The sequence below is a fragment of the Panthera pardus genome, unplaced genomic scaffold (genome assembly GCF_024362965.1).
Source record: "Panthera pardus isolate Hobbes unplaced genomic scaffold, ASM2436296v1 HiC_scaffold_24, whole genome shotgun sequence".
In the NCBI taxonomy this organism is placed as follows: domain Eukaryota; kingdom Metazoa; phylum Chordata; class Mammalia; order Carnivora; family Felidae; genus Panthera; species Panthera pardus.
The window spans coordinates 125,228,709-125,244,300 of record NW_026526810.1 but is presented as its reverse complement, the minus strand read 5'-3'; the positions used below and the strand labels follow the sequence as shown (position 1 = coordinate 125,244,300).

The following is a 15,592-nucleotide window of genomic DNA, read 5'->3' as shown; positions in this document are numbered from 1 at the left end:
CTTTCTATAGTTTCCAGCATACAGATCTTGTACATCTTTGGTTAGATTTATTCCTAGGTATTTTATGCTTCTTGGTGCAATTGTGAATGGGATCAGTTTCTTTATTTGTCTTTCTGTTGCTTAATTATTAGTGTATAAGAATGCAACTGATTTCTGTACATTGATTTTGTATCCTGCCACTTTGCTAAATTCATGTATCAGTTCTAGCAGACTTCTGGTGGAGTCTATTGGATTTTCCATGTATAATATCATGTCATCTGCAAAAAGTGAAAACTTAACTTCATCTTAGCCAATTTTGATGCCTTTGATTTCCTTTTGTTGTCTGATGGCTGATGCTAGCACTTCCAACACTATGTTAAACAACAGCGGTGAGAGTGGACATCCCTGTCTTGCTCCTGATATCAGGGAAAAAGCTCAGTTTTTCCCCATTGAGGATGATGTTAGCTGTGGGCTTTTCATAAATGGCTTTTATGATTTTTAAGTATGTTCCTTCTATCCCGACTTTCTCGAGGGTTTTTATTAAGAAAGGTTGCTGAATTTTGTCAAAGGCCTTCACTATTAGATTTTTAAGAATGGTCCTTGTTTTGTGTTTGCCTGATGTTGGGGTTAAGCATTCTGAGCCAGAATACCATTTAGGTGGCCTGTCCCTCGTTGGGAGCCACGTCTGGAGGCCCACAATGACCATCTGTCTCTCATAGATGGTATTAATTTTTGCCACTAGGGAAGATGTTGTCCAGTTTCTCCAATGTATTCTGTTTATCTTTTCTTCCCTTGCAACTAACAAGCGGTGTGTGGAGAGACACATTGAAGACATTGCAAATATTTTCCTTCTCATCAAAATTTGCCCCTAGATTTGGTAACTGTTCATGATTCTCGTCTGACCCAGTTTTTGTCATAACAGTTGCAAAATAAGGATTTTCTAATCCTAGTGCTTCAGTTAAACCTTGGCTATAAGCAGGAGACCTCTCTTCTTCTTGATCAATCCATCTGTTTATTATCAGCACAGACTCATGAATTGCATGTTTTTTAATGATTTATACTCCATTAATTATCATTAATTATTTTAGTTTTCAGCTTGTCACAGACTTGGGCATTGAATGCCTCCTCAAGTTGGCTCCTGTGTCCTTTTGACCAGTTTGGCTTTTTCTTTCTTTGAACAAATCTTTTTATTTATAAATGGTAGATTTACAAAAGACTTTACTGGATTCTTTTTTTGTATGCAAGGTTCAGTACCCCATATGGACTGTACCCCATGACTCTTAGAACAATATTATTGCTAGGAGAACGTGTTTTTGACAAACTCCCTAACTTGATAGAATTTCCCTTTTAATTTCACGTAAAAATTTTTGCACACTCAAAATGCTCAAATATTGTGTCTGTAATGTTCAATTCATTGTAACTTCTTTTTTTAAAAGGAGTTTATTTATTTATTTTGAGAGCAAGAGAGAGAATGGGGGCATGAGCGAGCAGGGGAGGGGCAAAGAGAGAGGGAGAGAATCCCAAGCAGGCTCCACACCCAGCCCAGTTCAGAGCCTGGCTTGGGGGTCGATCCCACAACCGTGAGACTATGACCTGAACCAAAATCAAAAGTCAGATGCTCAACTGACTGAGCCACCCAGGCGCCCCAGTTGTAACTTTTTTTTTTTTAACATTTATTTATTTTTGAGAGACAGAGAGCACAAGTGGGGGAGGGGCAGAGAGAGAGATTGAGAGAGAGAGAGAGAGAGAGAGGCACAGAATCTGAAGCAGGCTTCAGACTCTGAGCTGTCAGCACAGAGCACAGTGCAGGGCTTGAACTCATGAACTGTGAGATCATGACCTGAGATGAAGTCGGATGCTTAACTGACTTAGCCACCCAGGTGCCCCTGTAACTTCTTCATGATGCCTTCCCTACATATTTTCCTCTGGATTGCTATATGAATTTTTGAATCTAAACTGATTTCTGTCTTCTGGCAGAAGAATTTCCCACATTTTTTGCATTGGTAGCATTTCTCCCTATTAGCAGTCCCCTAAATAGTGAGTGATTTTCTCGATTCTGCCTGGGTGAAGGTCTTCCCCACATGTTACATATATAGCGCTTCTCCATTTTGCAACTTTTCTGATAAAGCCAGTGATATTGCTGCTGAAGGCAGTCAGATCATTCATTATTTTCATAGACTTTCTTCCTAATGTGTGTTCTCTGAATTAAGGATTTGCCTTTACACAGAAGGTTTTCTTTCCCCAGCCATTCTTTGATGTAGAAAGAGGCGTCCTTCTGGAAGAAAAATTTACCATGTTCTTTTTTTTTTTTTTTTTTTTTTTAATTTTTTAACGTTTAGTTATTTTGAGAGAGAGAGAGAGAAATTACATAAGCAGGGGAGGGGCAGAAAGAGAGAAGGAGAGAGAGAATCCCAAGCAAGCTCCAGAGAGAGAGGGAGGCACAGAATCTGAAGTAGGCTCCAGGCTCTGAGCTGTCAGCACAGAGCCTGATGTGGGGCTCGAACCCACAAACCGTGAGATCATGACCTGAGCCGAAATCAAGAATCAGATGTTTAACCAACTGAGCCACTGAGGTACCCCAAGACTTCCCATGTTCTTTACAGCTGGAGTGAATTGTCTAATGTAGAGCCAAAATTGACTTCTGACAGAACTTTTCCCCATATTCAATATCAGAAGATTCCCCCCCATATGTATTATCTCATGTTTAACAAGATCTGACTTCATAAAAAGCTTTCCTTGTCTATGTTACATTCATGTGATATGAATATCTCTCCTGTATGGATAATTTGAAGGGTAAATTATCCTTCATATCCTTCATATCCTTCATATCCTTCAATTATCCTAAATGAAGGCAGGTTTTCTACCTTCATTACCTTCTAAAGGTTTCTCGTGTGTGCATATACTCTGATACAAAGTGAGGACTGATTCATTGTGTGTGTGTGTGTGTGTTTCCTTGACGTTTGAGAGAGGTTTGACTTTGACTTGTGGCTGAAGATATGTTCGTGAAAGTTACAAAATTTCCTTTATGAATTCTCTAATTTTTGAGTTCTGACTTCAGGCAGAAATATTTCTCACCTTTGTTGCAGTCACAGAGCTTCCATTTGAAACTAGTTCTGATGGCCACTGGAGCTTTATGCTTTGGAAAAGAGTTTCTTTCCATTAACTATGTTCGCATGGTCTCTTCCAGGCCTGAGCTGTCTCATATATAATGAAGAGTACCTGGATATGGAACATTTTCTCAAACTCCTTATGGCCCAAGGATTGCTTCAAAACTGTAATATTTCAGTAGTGAACACAGTCTTCCCTATGAGGCCTTTCTGACTTTAACGATACACTCCTGCCCCTCTATGCATTTTCTTGCATTTAATATCAAGGATGTTACATCTGTTCTCACATCCACTTCTCAGTCAGTTCATGAGGATGCTGCTTTTCACAGTGTCTTTTCCTAATAATTAACTTTAAGATATATTTCAGGGGCGCGTGGGTGGCTCAGTCGGTTGGGCGTCTGACTTCATCTCGGGCCATGATCTCACGGTTTGTGGGTTCAAGCCCTGCGTCGGGGTCTTTGCTGATGGCTCAGAGCCTGGAGCCTGCTTCGGATTCTGTGTCTCCCTCTCTCTCTGCCTCTCCCCCGCTTATGCTCTGTCTCTCTCACTCTCAAAAATGAATAAATGTTAAAAAAATTTTTTTAAAAAGATAAATTTCAAAAGGTCACAAAGTAATCTAGCCATCTGAGAAATTCAGGGGAAGGTCTGGGGTGGGGGGAAGAGATCAAAGTGCAGATGTTTAGCACCTGGCTCCAAAATTAGTGTGAAGGGACCCTCCTCAGTCTACAGATTTCCAGTCTTTTCCCTTCATCTTCTTTTTTCTTTCTTTTTTTTTTTCTCTTTTTCTCCCCCAGTTCCTCTCCTGGTCTTGGTATCAATGGCAAATGAACCTTCTCAGAGCATCATATCCTTCTCGTTTAAAGGAAATAGACTTAAAGTCAGGGTGCTACCTTTCCAACTAGCTTTAATTCATGTTTATTTGAAAGGGAGACTCAGACCACAAATACTCAAAAGAAAGAATAAAGTCATCCTAGCAAGAAATCACTGCTGAACTCTGATTGCTGCTAACATAACTTCTTTTTCTGTTAGAACTCTTCACAACTGAACAAATTTCAGGCCATCAGCTCCATCTTTTGTCCCTTTCCATACATGAGTCACCTTTTACATGTTATTTTTCTTGCAGGAAGAGGATTTATGCACAGATGAAATGTTCTGTCAGCTATATTATCTCTCTCTTTCATGTTTTGATCTTGAAAAAGAACTGAAATGTGGCCTTGGCTTTCTGGGAGCTATTTATTCAGGTAATCAATTTTTCCATAGTCCTTCTTGGTAGCCTTGACCTGGGAATTCTCCAGCTAGCTATGGCTCTTTTTTACATCCAGACAAGGTCATGCCACGTCTCTAGCGTGCCACCCTAAAGGATTTTCTGTTCAGGCCCCAGTTCCTAGGTGAGGAAGACCCAGCTTCCTGGGTGAGGTCCATACGCACATCCTGGATTGACCCTGACTCAGCCGAGTCTTGACTATGCACACACTTTAGTACCTAAACCTGGGTGCCCGGGCCCTATTTTCCTGGAGCTTCTGGTCTAACAGGTGGGTTGTTTCTGTAGATTTTCCTTGTTAAAATTAAGAAGAATGAAAAGTTAAGTCAAAACCTTTAGAAGTTAGAGTAGATCGTCTCCAGAAAAGTCACACTGGGAGAGTCTGAAGGCAGCCAGAATAAGTAGCAAGAAGGCATTTTAATGCCTGTAACCTAACAAGCAAGTATCCGTCAGCAAAAACTGTTTAGGCGTCAGGAATAAGAAATTATGTTAGTGGGAGACCAAAAAAAAAAAAGTCTCTTGTTTAAGAAGCAACAGATTACTGTTGGGGTGGTTCTAATGTATACTAAAGCTACCTATTTTAAAGGGTTGTATTTTGTTGCAGTGCTCACTCTCTGGGATACATTTCATACTTTCTCTAAGTATGGAGCACAAAAGGTTGCAACTAGAAGAGACCTAAAAAACTGTTATTTGTTACCTTTTCTTAAAAAAGAGGAAATTAAGGGGGGGTGCCTGGGTAGCTCGGTTGGTTGAGGGTCCTAATTGGGCTCAGGTCATGATCTCACAGTCCGTGAGTTCAAGCCCCACGTTGGGCTCTGTGCTGACAGCTCCGAGCCTGGAGTCTGCTTCGAATTCTGTGTCTCCCTCTCTCTGTGCCCCTCCCCTGCTGGAGCTCTGTCTGTCTGTCTGTCTCTCTCTCTCTCTCTCTCTCTCTCTCAAAAGTAAATAAACATCAAAAAAAAAATTTTTAGGGGCGCCTGGGTGGCTCAGTCGGTTAAGCGTCTGACTTCAGCTCAGGTCACAATCTTGCGGTCCGTGAGTTCGAGCCCCGCCTCGGGCTCTGGGCTGATGGCTCAGAGCCTGGAGCCTGCTTCCGATTCTGTGTCTCTCTCTTTCTCTGCCCCTCCTCCATTCATGCTCTGTCTCTCTCTGTCTCAAAAATAAATAAACGTTAAAAATTTAAAAAAAAAATTTTTTTTTTAATGAGATTAGGCTCTAGAGAGGAATAATAAAATATCTCGATCCTGGCATTTGATGGTTCTTTATTTGCAAAATACTTCTACATGTGTTGTAATATTTATTATAGATAATAATTACAGCTATGATTTTCTGAATGCTTACCATGTGCAGACTTGTGATTGAGTGCTAGGCACGAATTGTTAAATTTAATACAACTCTATGATACCAAGATTAACCTCATTTTATAAGTTAAAAAAAAATACCAGTGCTCAGAGAGGTTAAGTATGCATAGTGTAGCTATCTAAGTAACAGACCACAGCAGTCTGATCTCCAAACTTACCCTCTCAAACATTGGCTAAACCCTTGATTTTAATGGTGCCATGGGTCATATTAGTCATTAGACAGAGTTGAGGACAGTGTTCATCCCCCAGGAACTTAATCAACAAGTTGAAGTCAGGAGTGGATCAGTATACAGAAGGTTCTGTGCCATTGTTGGAGGTTGATAACAGATTTGGTTCTGAGCTACCTAATGTCCAGAACAAATAGGGAATGACAATCCAGTGACCATCGTCCATACAATAGAAACTTCTTACCTAGAGAGAGAGTTTTCCCTGGTAAAGTATGTTTCTTTCACAATGTCACATGGAAGAGAGACTGATGAATGGACATTGATGTTCCACAAACTGTTCGGTAAATACACTGGTGAGTTTTGTAAGGCTGTTCCTTAAACTTTCTTCCTTGTAGGCCAGTGGTTTAATGTCAAACACCTCTGAATGGCTCAGCACGAAGGGCAAAGAAAGACCACGTGTGATATCAGATGATTTGACTTCATTGTATGACAAATTGTTGAGCATTTTATATGAATAACAAAAAATAAGATTTATGGAGCTTTTGCTTAGTATGCCAAATGCTGTGAATAAGAACTACATGAACACTGCCCCCACTGAATCCTTACACAGCTGTTTGTATGTGTTTATCCCGGATCCATATAAAATATGCCTATGGAAAAAAACAAAGTACATCAGAATTTTCTTTTCACAAGGTGATTAGATGGAGCTTTTTTTTTCTTTTTGTTTTCTTACTTCCCTCTTAAAACAATGAAAATGTTTCACTTTCATACTTAAAGAAGAAAAAACCTTCCAGGAACTTACTTTTAACCTTCAACTTAATGGACAAATCAAAGAGACTGATTCAACATAACCGTGATTGTGGACTATTTGACTCAATCGTGCTCTCCATTGTCAGTTCAATTGAAAAATAATTTATGCATGAGCTTAATGGCCAGTTGGCTTGTATACTTTTATTTATCACTATCTCATCTGAATTGTTTGGAGCTCACTAGTTGACTGTGAACTGTATTATTTCCCTAAGTTTAAATGTCCATTTTCTAGTGTTTTAAATTCTACTGTAAACACCTTTTTTTGGTTGTGGATGTTGTTTTGGGCTGCTGCCTAACGAACTAAAGCCACGGTATAGTATAGTATTATTTACTGACCTCTTAGTTTTTTCCTGTGATCAGGAAATGCATACACATCATGCTTACCTTATCTTGAAATCCTAACCATAGGGCCATTTTGTGGTATTGCCCATAGATGTTCACCCCTAAATGAATTTCTCTCATTACTCATTTAGAGGACGCTGACTACGTTTCACTGTAGGGTAGAAAAAAAGTAGGAGACACAGACACTGGCCTAAGATAGGGAACATAAAAGGGTATTATCACTTCATTTATGGCCAGATGTCAAATAATTACTATGGACAAGAAAACCTCTAAGAGATTGGAGGAGGGAGACGCGAGGTGAGGGCCAGAACTGGACGGAAAAGGATGGGTGGGATTTGCAAAGGTGGAGAAGCAAAGAAGAGGACATAGTGAAATGAGTGAATGCAGATGCCGGCTCTGCGCTTGGCTCCTGGCTCCTGGTGCTGTCTGTGCTAGGTCAGTGTGGATGCGGAACTCAGCGTGGGTTACTTACCCAGCACACTCTTCGTAAAAACGATGGATGTCATGGGACTGCTGAGGCGTTTGCTAACAGTACAGAGAAGGGCTTTATCCCTCACTCCCCACAGCTAGAAGTGGGAAAGGCCTGGCTGGCGCTGTCTCCTCTGGAAGGGCTCTGTGCAGCCCACTTCTGTGCACTTTCTCTCGCAGACCTTCTTCCCCCAGGGCCCACGCTAGCTCAGAGGCGGAGACTTCTCCCAGATCTCTGGTTGTAAGACCCCCCCCCCCCCTTGCCTACCCACCCCCAGATTTGCATATCCAGAGCTATCAACTGTCATACTGTTAATAATGAGTCCTAGCATAAATGGATTCTACCCTCCTTGGAATATTTTTACCTCCCACACCAGCAAAGAGTATAGTGCCTACCTATAAATGAGTTGTTGTGTCAGCAGAGTAAGTTACCCTGTTGGAAACTGAGTGTTAAGAAGGGGGATTGAGGCCCACTCTGCCTAGATGGAATAATGAAGCTTTAAATTCCGGAATAAGGTGTCAGGACTTTGCAGTGATAACACCGAGGAACCTGTGCAGGTTTATGAGCAGGAGATATAGGAGATATACATGATAAAAGCAGGAGATAATACATGATAAAAGAAAGTAATGGTTCCAGTCCCTGTTTGACAGAAGTAAGGTTTTATTGGTTCAGATTCCTCTATTATAACTTGTTTTTACTCTTCCTTTTCATGTTCCTCCCAATGATATGGTAAAACTTGACTTCTTCCATTAAAGTAGATTCTTTTCTCTTTATTCCCTTACTCTTATTCAGGAAGCCAGAAGAAAATATCAGTTCTCTGAATTTACTTATCCACCTTAATATGACAGCACACCATTATTTTTCGTTTTCCTTTTCAAATTTTTGTTTAAATTCTAGTTAGTTAACGTACGTGTAATATTAGTTTCAGGGGTAGGATTCAGTGATTTATCACTTACAACACCCAGTGCTCATCGTGTGTGCCCTCCTTAATCCCCATCACCCAGTTAGCCCATCCCCGCCCACCTCCCCACCAGCATCCCTCAGCTTGTTCTCTGTAGGTAAGAGTCTGTTTTATGGTTTGCTTCTCTCTCTTTATCCCCTAAGAAACAAAACAGGGGATAGCTCACCATTGTTGATGCCACTTTCTCCTTCTGTCCTTACAATCTTTTAAAAAAAATTTTTTTTAATGTTTATTTACTTTTGAGAAAGAGACAGAAAGAGCATGCATGGGGGAGGGGCAGAGAGAGAGGGAGACGCAGAATCCGAAGCAGGCTCCAGGCTCCAGGCTCCGAGGTGTCAGCACAGAGCCTGATGCGGGGCTCGAACCCACAAACTGAAATCAAGACCTGAGCCGAAGTCAGTCATTCAACCAACTGAGCCACCCAGGTGCCCCTGTCCTTATAATCTTTTTATGGGAACATATTGTGTCCCTTCTTTTCCTTCATGGCCTCTGGAAGTCACAATCTGAATTTTATTTCTCAAGGTAGAGAAGGCTTGCCTTACACCTTTTAAAAAGCCACTTTATCTTTTTAAAAGCTCATTTTTAGGCATTTTCAAGCCCCAGAAAAATTAATATATGGCACAATGAACATGAACCCTCCTTTTTATACTAAATCTAGGAGCAGACCTACCGTCTAAATAACTTGACATTTTTATTGTTTTCTCCTTCACTCTCCTCAGGTTTATTGCAGTTTCTAATTTAAGCTCACTGTGATAGCCAGAAACTAGATGCCTTCATTTTCAAGAGGATTTCTCTGTGTGCCCTGAAGCATAGGGTCAGTGGTCTTTTGAACCTCAAAAATATATACATAATGAAACTTTCAAGGAAAAATTTATATAGTTTTAGAATATATCCACCACTATGATAAAAGATGATTATTCTCCTAGGAAACTACTTAAAAAGGTAGAAAAGATAGACATTCCTAGCCTTCCTCTCTCTATGACATATCTATATCACAAGTAGTAAATAGCTTGCAAAGTAAAATATATGTGTTTGTTATAGAACACAAAGAGTCCGTTTTGCTAAGAGGAGTTTATAAAATGAAAGGACGTGTTTTCCATTGGTAAGGAAAATGCATAGACTTGCAGAGCCTAGAAGGATCTGTAAAGGTCACTGGTGTCAGTGGTCTTTAAGTCATGGTCCTTAATCCTGGGTCCTGTGGGGACACTTCCACAGACACTGCTAGACAGGGAATGGTGGAGGGGCCACCTTGCTCCAGACAAGATAGTTCTGCCTTCATTTCCTCTGCACATCAGGCTTTCTGGTTTACACCTTTCCTACAGCTAAAAACAAAAAAAAAAAAACCCTGCAAACTACCGGTAGAGTCCAACTACCCAGGTGTTTTCTGAACACCTTTTGTAAACAGGGTAATTAGAAGCTCAGATAAACACACAGGTCTATGTGGTTCCTGATGTTGTCACGATCCTAATGCGTAACTGCAGTAAAGCGTATTTAGGTAACCGTTATTAGTGGAACAATGCACATCGGAGACCCAACGTTGTATTTGCAGTTAGAATTTTCTGAACATATGCTTTCACTCCAGGGGCGAACACAGGTAATGCATTTGTCATTGAGCATGAAATCTGAGGGCAATAGAATTATTGCAAGTCTCTGTGAAGCGGTAATCTTAGGTTTGAGTGTTGTGACAGCAGGTGGAGCTAGCAGTAGAAAGTGTATTTCTAGGCCATTTAAAGAGCCAAGATGTAGAAAACTTACGCGAACGTGTTCGCATCTCAGAGCTGCAGGAGTAGCAAACCATTATGCGCTGACTGCGGAAGGTGATTGGGCTGCTACAGTGTGAGAGCCAAGCTGAATGAAAGTTTGTCCTTGTTAGAAAAGGGGCTTGCGTTTGGGTATGTGTTGCCATGGAAGATTAAGATAAGGGCACGGGAGTGGAGGGAGCAGTGGGGATGTGTTTGCATGGTTTAATATTACGTGATGACCCTTATTAAAACATAACGATCTGACTGTAGCCCAGGTCATGATCTGGTGGTTGGTGAGTCTGAGCTCCACATCGGGCTCTGTGCTGGCAGCGCGGAGCCCACTTCGGGTCCCTGGTTTCATCTCTCTCTGCCCCTCCCCTGCTTGCGCTGGCCTGCACGCTCTCTCTGTCTCTCAAAAAATAAATCAACTTAAAAAAAAAAAGGTATCTTGTCCTATGGGGAAAATAGTGTAAAAGAACTTGATTACGTATATAGAGTTATCTGTGTTATTAGATTGTTTTCCTTTTCCAAGTGGGAGTAAACATACAGTTGACACCCACATTTCCTTCTAGGAAAAACTAAAGAACATTTGCTTTTTATCCCACGAGATTATGAAATAAAGACCCTAACTGCTTTATGGCCTCAAATACCAATGGGTTTTCTGAATATGTACTTTAAAAGATATCACTACTCATGTACGCATGTGTGTGTGTGTGTGTGAGAATCACACATAGAACAATGGCATTGTCCTGTTTGTTTCTTATCATTTCCCTAAATCATACACAATGGTAAGTAAAGAGCAAATATTATGCATGCATTTCCTTTCTCTCTGAGTTTCACTTGTTTTTTACTATACCATAGGTATTAATAAGTTGGGGTTTCTAAAAGGATGGTTTATTTTGCTGGCTAGGTGAATAGAAAGTAACCCACTTTTTGGCATTAGTACTACAGACTTAGATCTTTTATTTTTTTAACATTTATTTATTTTTGAGACAGAGAGAGCATGAACAGGGGAGGGTCAGAGAAAGAGGGAGACACAGAATCTGAAACAGGCTCCAAGCTCTGAGCTGTCAGCACGGAGCCCAACACAGGGCTCAAACCCACGAACCGCGAGATCATGACCTGAGCCGAAGTTGTACGCTTAACCGACTGAGCCCCCCAGGCGCCCCAGGAGATCTTTTAAAACACAAATTGTAATGCTCTTTGCTGAAAACTAGAAATAACATTTTCCTATTCGTTTATTTACTTATATAACAAACATGTAATCTATGCCTACTGTGCATCAGGTATCACGCTACACACTAGGGATAAAATTTTAAACCCCATACAGTGCTTTCCCTTAGTGCGTCTCAGGCAGCGTGTGTGTGATCAGATAATTACCATAGGACCTAATAGATTAAAAAATTACCCAACAATTGTGTTATGAACAGAGGGCTGTTGGGTCACAGAAAAGGCACTCAGCTGGGAGAAATCAGGGAAGACTTCAAGGAAGAGGTAATGCATTAATTACCTACAGAAGGAGATGTAAACCATCAGTAGGATAAAAAGGAGAAGCTCATTGCAGGTAATGTGTGTGCCCCGCTCTTGTGAAGGTATGAAAGGACGTGTTGCCTTGGGGAAGCCTCAGGAAGTTTGCGAGGGAGGCTGGAAAGGTGGACCGGGCAGATTGTGAAGGGCTTCGTAGGGCATGGTGTGATCAGTGACTATATTATTCAGGAATTTTAACTAATCTAGATGCTGTCTAACTGATTAACTTCTGGTGTTCATGAAAGTAAAACAGATTTGAAAGTTAACAGATTTGATCCTGTGGGAACATGGCATGACTAGACTTCAGTTTTATCCTCAGTAAGCAGTCTAAATATGTTCTCTGGTCTCACAAGTGATGAGGTGAAAACAGAGCCGCGTCACTGCATGTCCTTAGCTGTGACGGGAGAGGCTGCTAATTCTGCACAACACACATTTACTGAGCACGTGGCAGACAGTCTGGGAGGCGCTGGGAGGTGTGCCCTGTTGCCTAGGGTATACGCAGCTGCCTTCTTGACTTGTGCCCGTGGTTCCTCGCCAAAGCATCAAATAGTTGACATGTCTCCCCGTCATCTCTAAATGACTCCTCAGACCTCAGCCTAGGGGTTATTCTTGGTGTCTCCTTCCTTCTGACCCACTACGTCTCACCCCTCATCTTTCCCGAGCTGTGTTGGGAAACTTTCCATTTCCTCTGTTCCCACCGCTAATGGTCTGGCAACCTCTTCTCCGGCCAGTAGGCTCCTGAACTGGTCTCCCCTTTCATTTTGCTTCCTCCCTTCTCCTTTGTTGAGAAAATGGCCTTGAAGGTCCTTAAGAAATTTAAATCACATTATGTCACTTCCCAATCCACACCTTTCATTGACTTCCTATCCTACCCCAAATAAAACCCAAACTATTTCCTGTGCCCTCTGGCCCTGCCTGCCTTACTGAGACCGACCCAGCCCTCTAATACCACATTCCAGCCACAGGGGCCATTTTGTTCTCCCACTTCCCACCGCATGGCCTTGGCACATGCTGTTTCCAGTTGGCACCTTCTCATCATAGATATTATCTTAAATATTCCTAACGCTTAGCCCTCCTTCATCAGAGTCTACTCTGCAGGAGGAGTCCTGTGATCCTTTTATAACTTCCTGTTTTCCCTCTCATTCACATGCCACGATTATGATTATGTATACATTTGCAGTTGAGCCTGTATAATCTATAATCACTGTCTCCCCAACTAGACCAGTAACTCCCTTGGAACTGCAATCGTGTGTGTTCTCTTTACCCTCTATTTTCAGAGGTTAACCCCGTGTGGCACACAGCACACAGTGGGTCCTAAAGAGTTGTAAGAAGAGCATTTAAACATAAAGATAGGTTGGCTTTTTAAGTTTCTAAACCTTTAACTACAAATAAGAAAAGCGTGAAAAATACAACTATTTTTTTAGTAAAGTATAATTGACATATAGCATTATATTAGTTTAAGGTATTTAGCATAATGATTCAGTATGTGTATGTGTAGTGAAATGATCTCCACAATAAGTCTAGTTATCACCTGTGACCATACAGAGTTACAAAATTGTTTTTTCTTATGATGAGAACTTTCAAGATCTCTTAGTGACTTTAAAATATGTAATACAAGGGGAGGGGCGCCTGGGTGGCTCAGTCAGTTAAGCATCCTACTTCAGTTCAGGTCATGACCTCATGGTTCATGAGTTCAAGCCCCGTGTGGGGCTCTTTGCTGACAACTCAGAGCCTGGAGCCTGCTTCGGTTTCTGTGTCTCCTCTCTCTCTACCCGCCCCCCCCCCCCCCGCCCCAGCCACCACTTGTGCTGTGTCTGTCTCTCAAAAATAAACATTAAAAAATATGTAATACAATATTATTGACTATAATCACCATGCTGTGTATTGCATTCCCATGACTTATTTATTTCATAACTGGAAGTTTGTACTTTTTGATTCCTTTCACCCATTTTGCCTACTCCCTTTCTCAGCCCCTCTGATAATTACTGATCTGTTCTCTGTATCTCTCAAGTTTTTTTATGTTAAATGTAATTTATTGTCAAATTAGTTTCCATACAACACTCAGTGCTCATCCCAACAGGTGCCCTCCTCAATGCCCGTCACCCACTTTCGAAACCCTCTCCCCCACCCCCCATCAACCCTCAGTTTGTTCTTAGTATTTAAGAGTCTCTGATGGTTTGCCTCCTTCCCTCTCTGTAACTTTTTTTCCCCCTTCCCCTCCCCCATGGTCTTCTGTGAAGTTTCTCAGGATCCACATATGAGTGAAAACATATGGTATCTTTCTCTGCCTGACTTATTTCACGTAGCATAACTTGTTTTGTTTCTTTAGATTCCATATATAAGTGGAATCATATGTTACTTGTCTCTGCATAATGTCCTCCAGGTCCATCCATGTTGTGGAGAATGGCAAGATCTCATTCATTTTATGACCGAGTAGTATTCCATCGTGTGTGTATATAACCGCATCTTCTTTATCCATTCATCCATCAATGGAAACTTAGGTTGCTTCCATACCTTGGCTAGTGTAAATAATGCTGCAGCGCACATGAGGATACAGATATCTTTTCAAATTAGTGTTTTTGTTTTCTTTGGGTAAATACCCAGAAGAGGAATTGCTGGATCATATGGTAGTTCTATTAATTCTTTGAGGAACTGCCATACTGTTTTCCATAGTGTCTGCACCAATTTACATCCTTACCAACATTGCCCGAGGGTTCCCTTAAGAAGACTATTTTCTATGTTGTTGTTGTTGTTGTTTTTAATAATTGAAACTATTTTAGGAAAGGTACGCAGCCCAGTATTACCTCACCATAATGCAAGTTCTTAGAAATTAGCATGTGGTTATTGTACGATTTGGGGCTATTTTTAAAATAGTGATATATTCTGTAATGGAAATTCTGAGTTACTAAAATGAACTGCTCTTTTTATATATTTAGGGCTCAGTTCACTACAGTGCTTAAATCCTTGGCTCTACTCTTTAGACCTACTACAAAGATCACATTAGAATTCATTTTAATAGACATTATAGACATTGTAATCACAGTATCCAACCTCGTAGGATCATGCTGGGCTCTTTTATTATGAGAATCACAGGAAGCAGAGCCTGAGGCTGCAGACTAGTGGCGGGGTGCACCCAAGGCTGCGGATGGTGCCGGCTCTATTGTTTATGGAACATTCTCTCCACCTTTATCTCTGGCGTGCAATTGGTATTGACTTTTGAGAAGCGACTTCTTCGCCCCGATCTCCCAGTTGGAAAAAGAAAAAACTGCCATAATGACATCTGGCCAGGAAAAAAGGGATCAAAGAACCATAAGGAAAGAAAAATTAGGACGCCTTGTTTAATAAGTAGTTTCGGGCCTGTCTTTCACATCTTCTAGAGGGAAGAGTGTTACGCTTTTTTGAGGTCACCATTCCTTTATTCCCTGGAAAATCTTTGAACTCCAACCGTGCCTATCGTTGTTGCTACTGATTGGTAGGGTTGGGTCTGTTTAGCAAAATGTCTTTTCATCCTTATAGATCTTTAGGAATATGCACTGTTTGTTAAAACTAACATAAAGTTTGTTCATAATATGTATCACTTTTCATTTATGTTTGTTCTTAAAGAGGAAGATGGTCATCTTTGGCAAATTGTTCTTCCTAACTTCTAGGCCTATCACTTGAGGAGTTTTTAAGTATTGTAAGAAAAAAGAAGGAAGTTCAACTCCATCGGAACGAGATAAGACACATCTTCACAGCTTTCGACAGGCACTGTAAGTATCTTTAAATCATTTTGACATAAAAAAATTGCTATTAAGACAACTTGCCACGTACTCTCAGTAAATAAAATAATCAATATACTTGGAAGATTATTTTACTAAATAAAATGA

General features: G+C 40.9%; 1 protein-coding gene across 5 annotated transcripts in view; it reads left to right on the top strand.

The window, feature by feature from the left end:
• EFCAB11 (EF-hand calcium binding domain 11) overlaps positions 1-15,592 on the top strand; it is a 158,530-nt gene that overhangs the window by 8,706 nt on the left and 134,232 nt on the right. For all 5 annotated transcript variants that reach the window (XM_019461999.2, XM_019462004.2, XM_019462002.2 and 2 more), the window contains exon 4: positions 15,374-15,475. In XM_019461999.2, the coding sequence (XP_019317544.1) occupies positions 15,374-15,475 (102 nt within the window). The remainder of the gene's footprint in view (positions 1-15,373; positions 15,476-15,592) is intronic.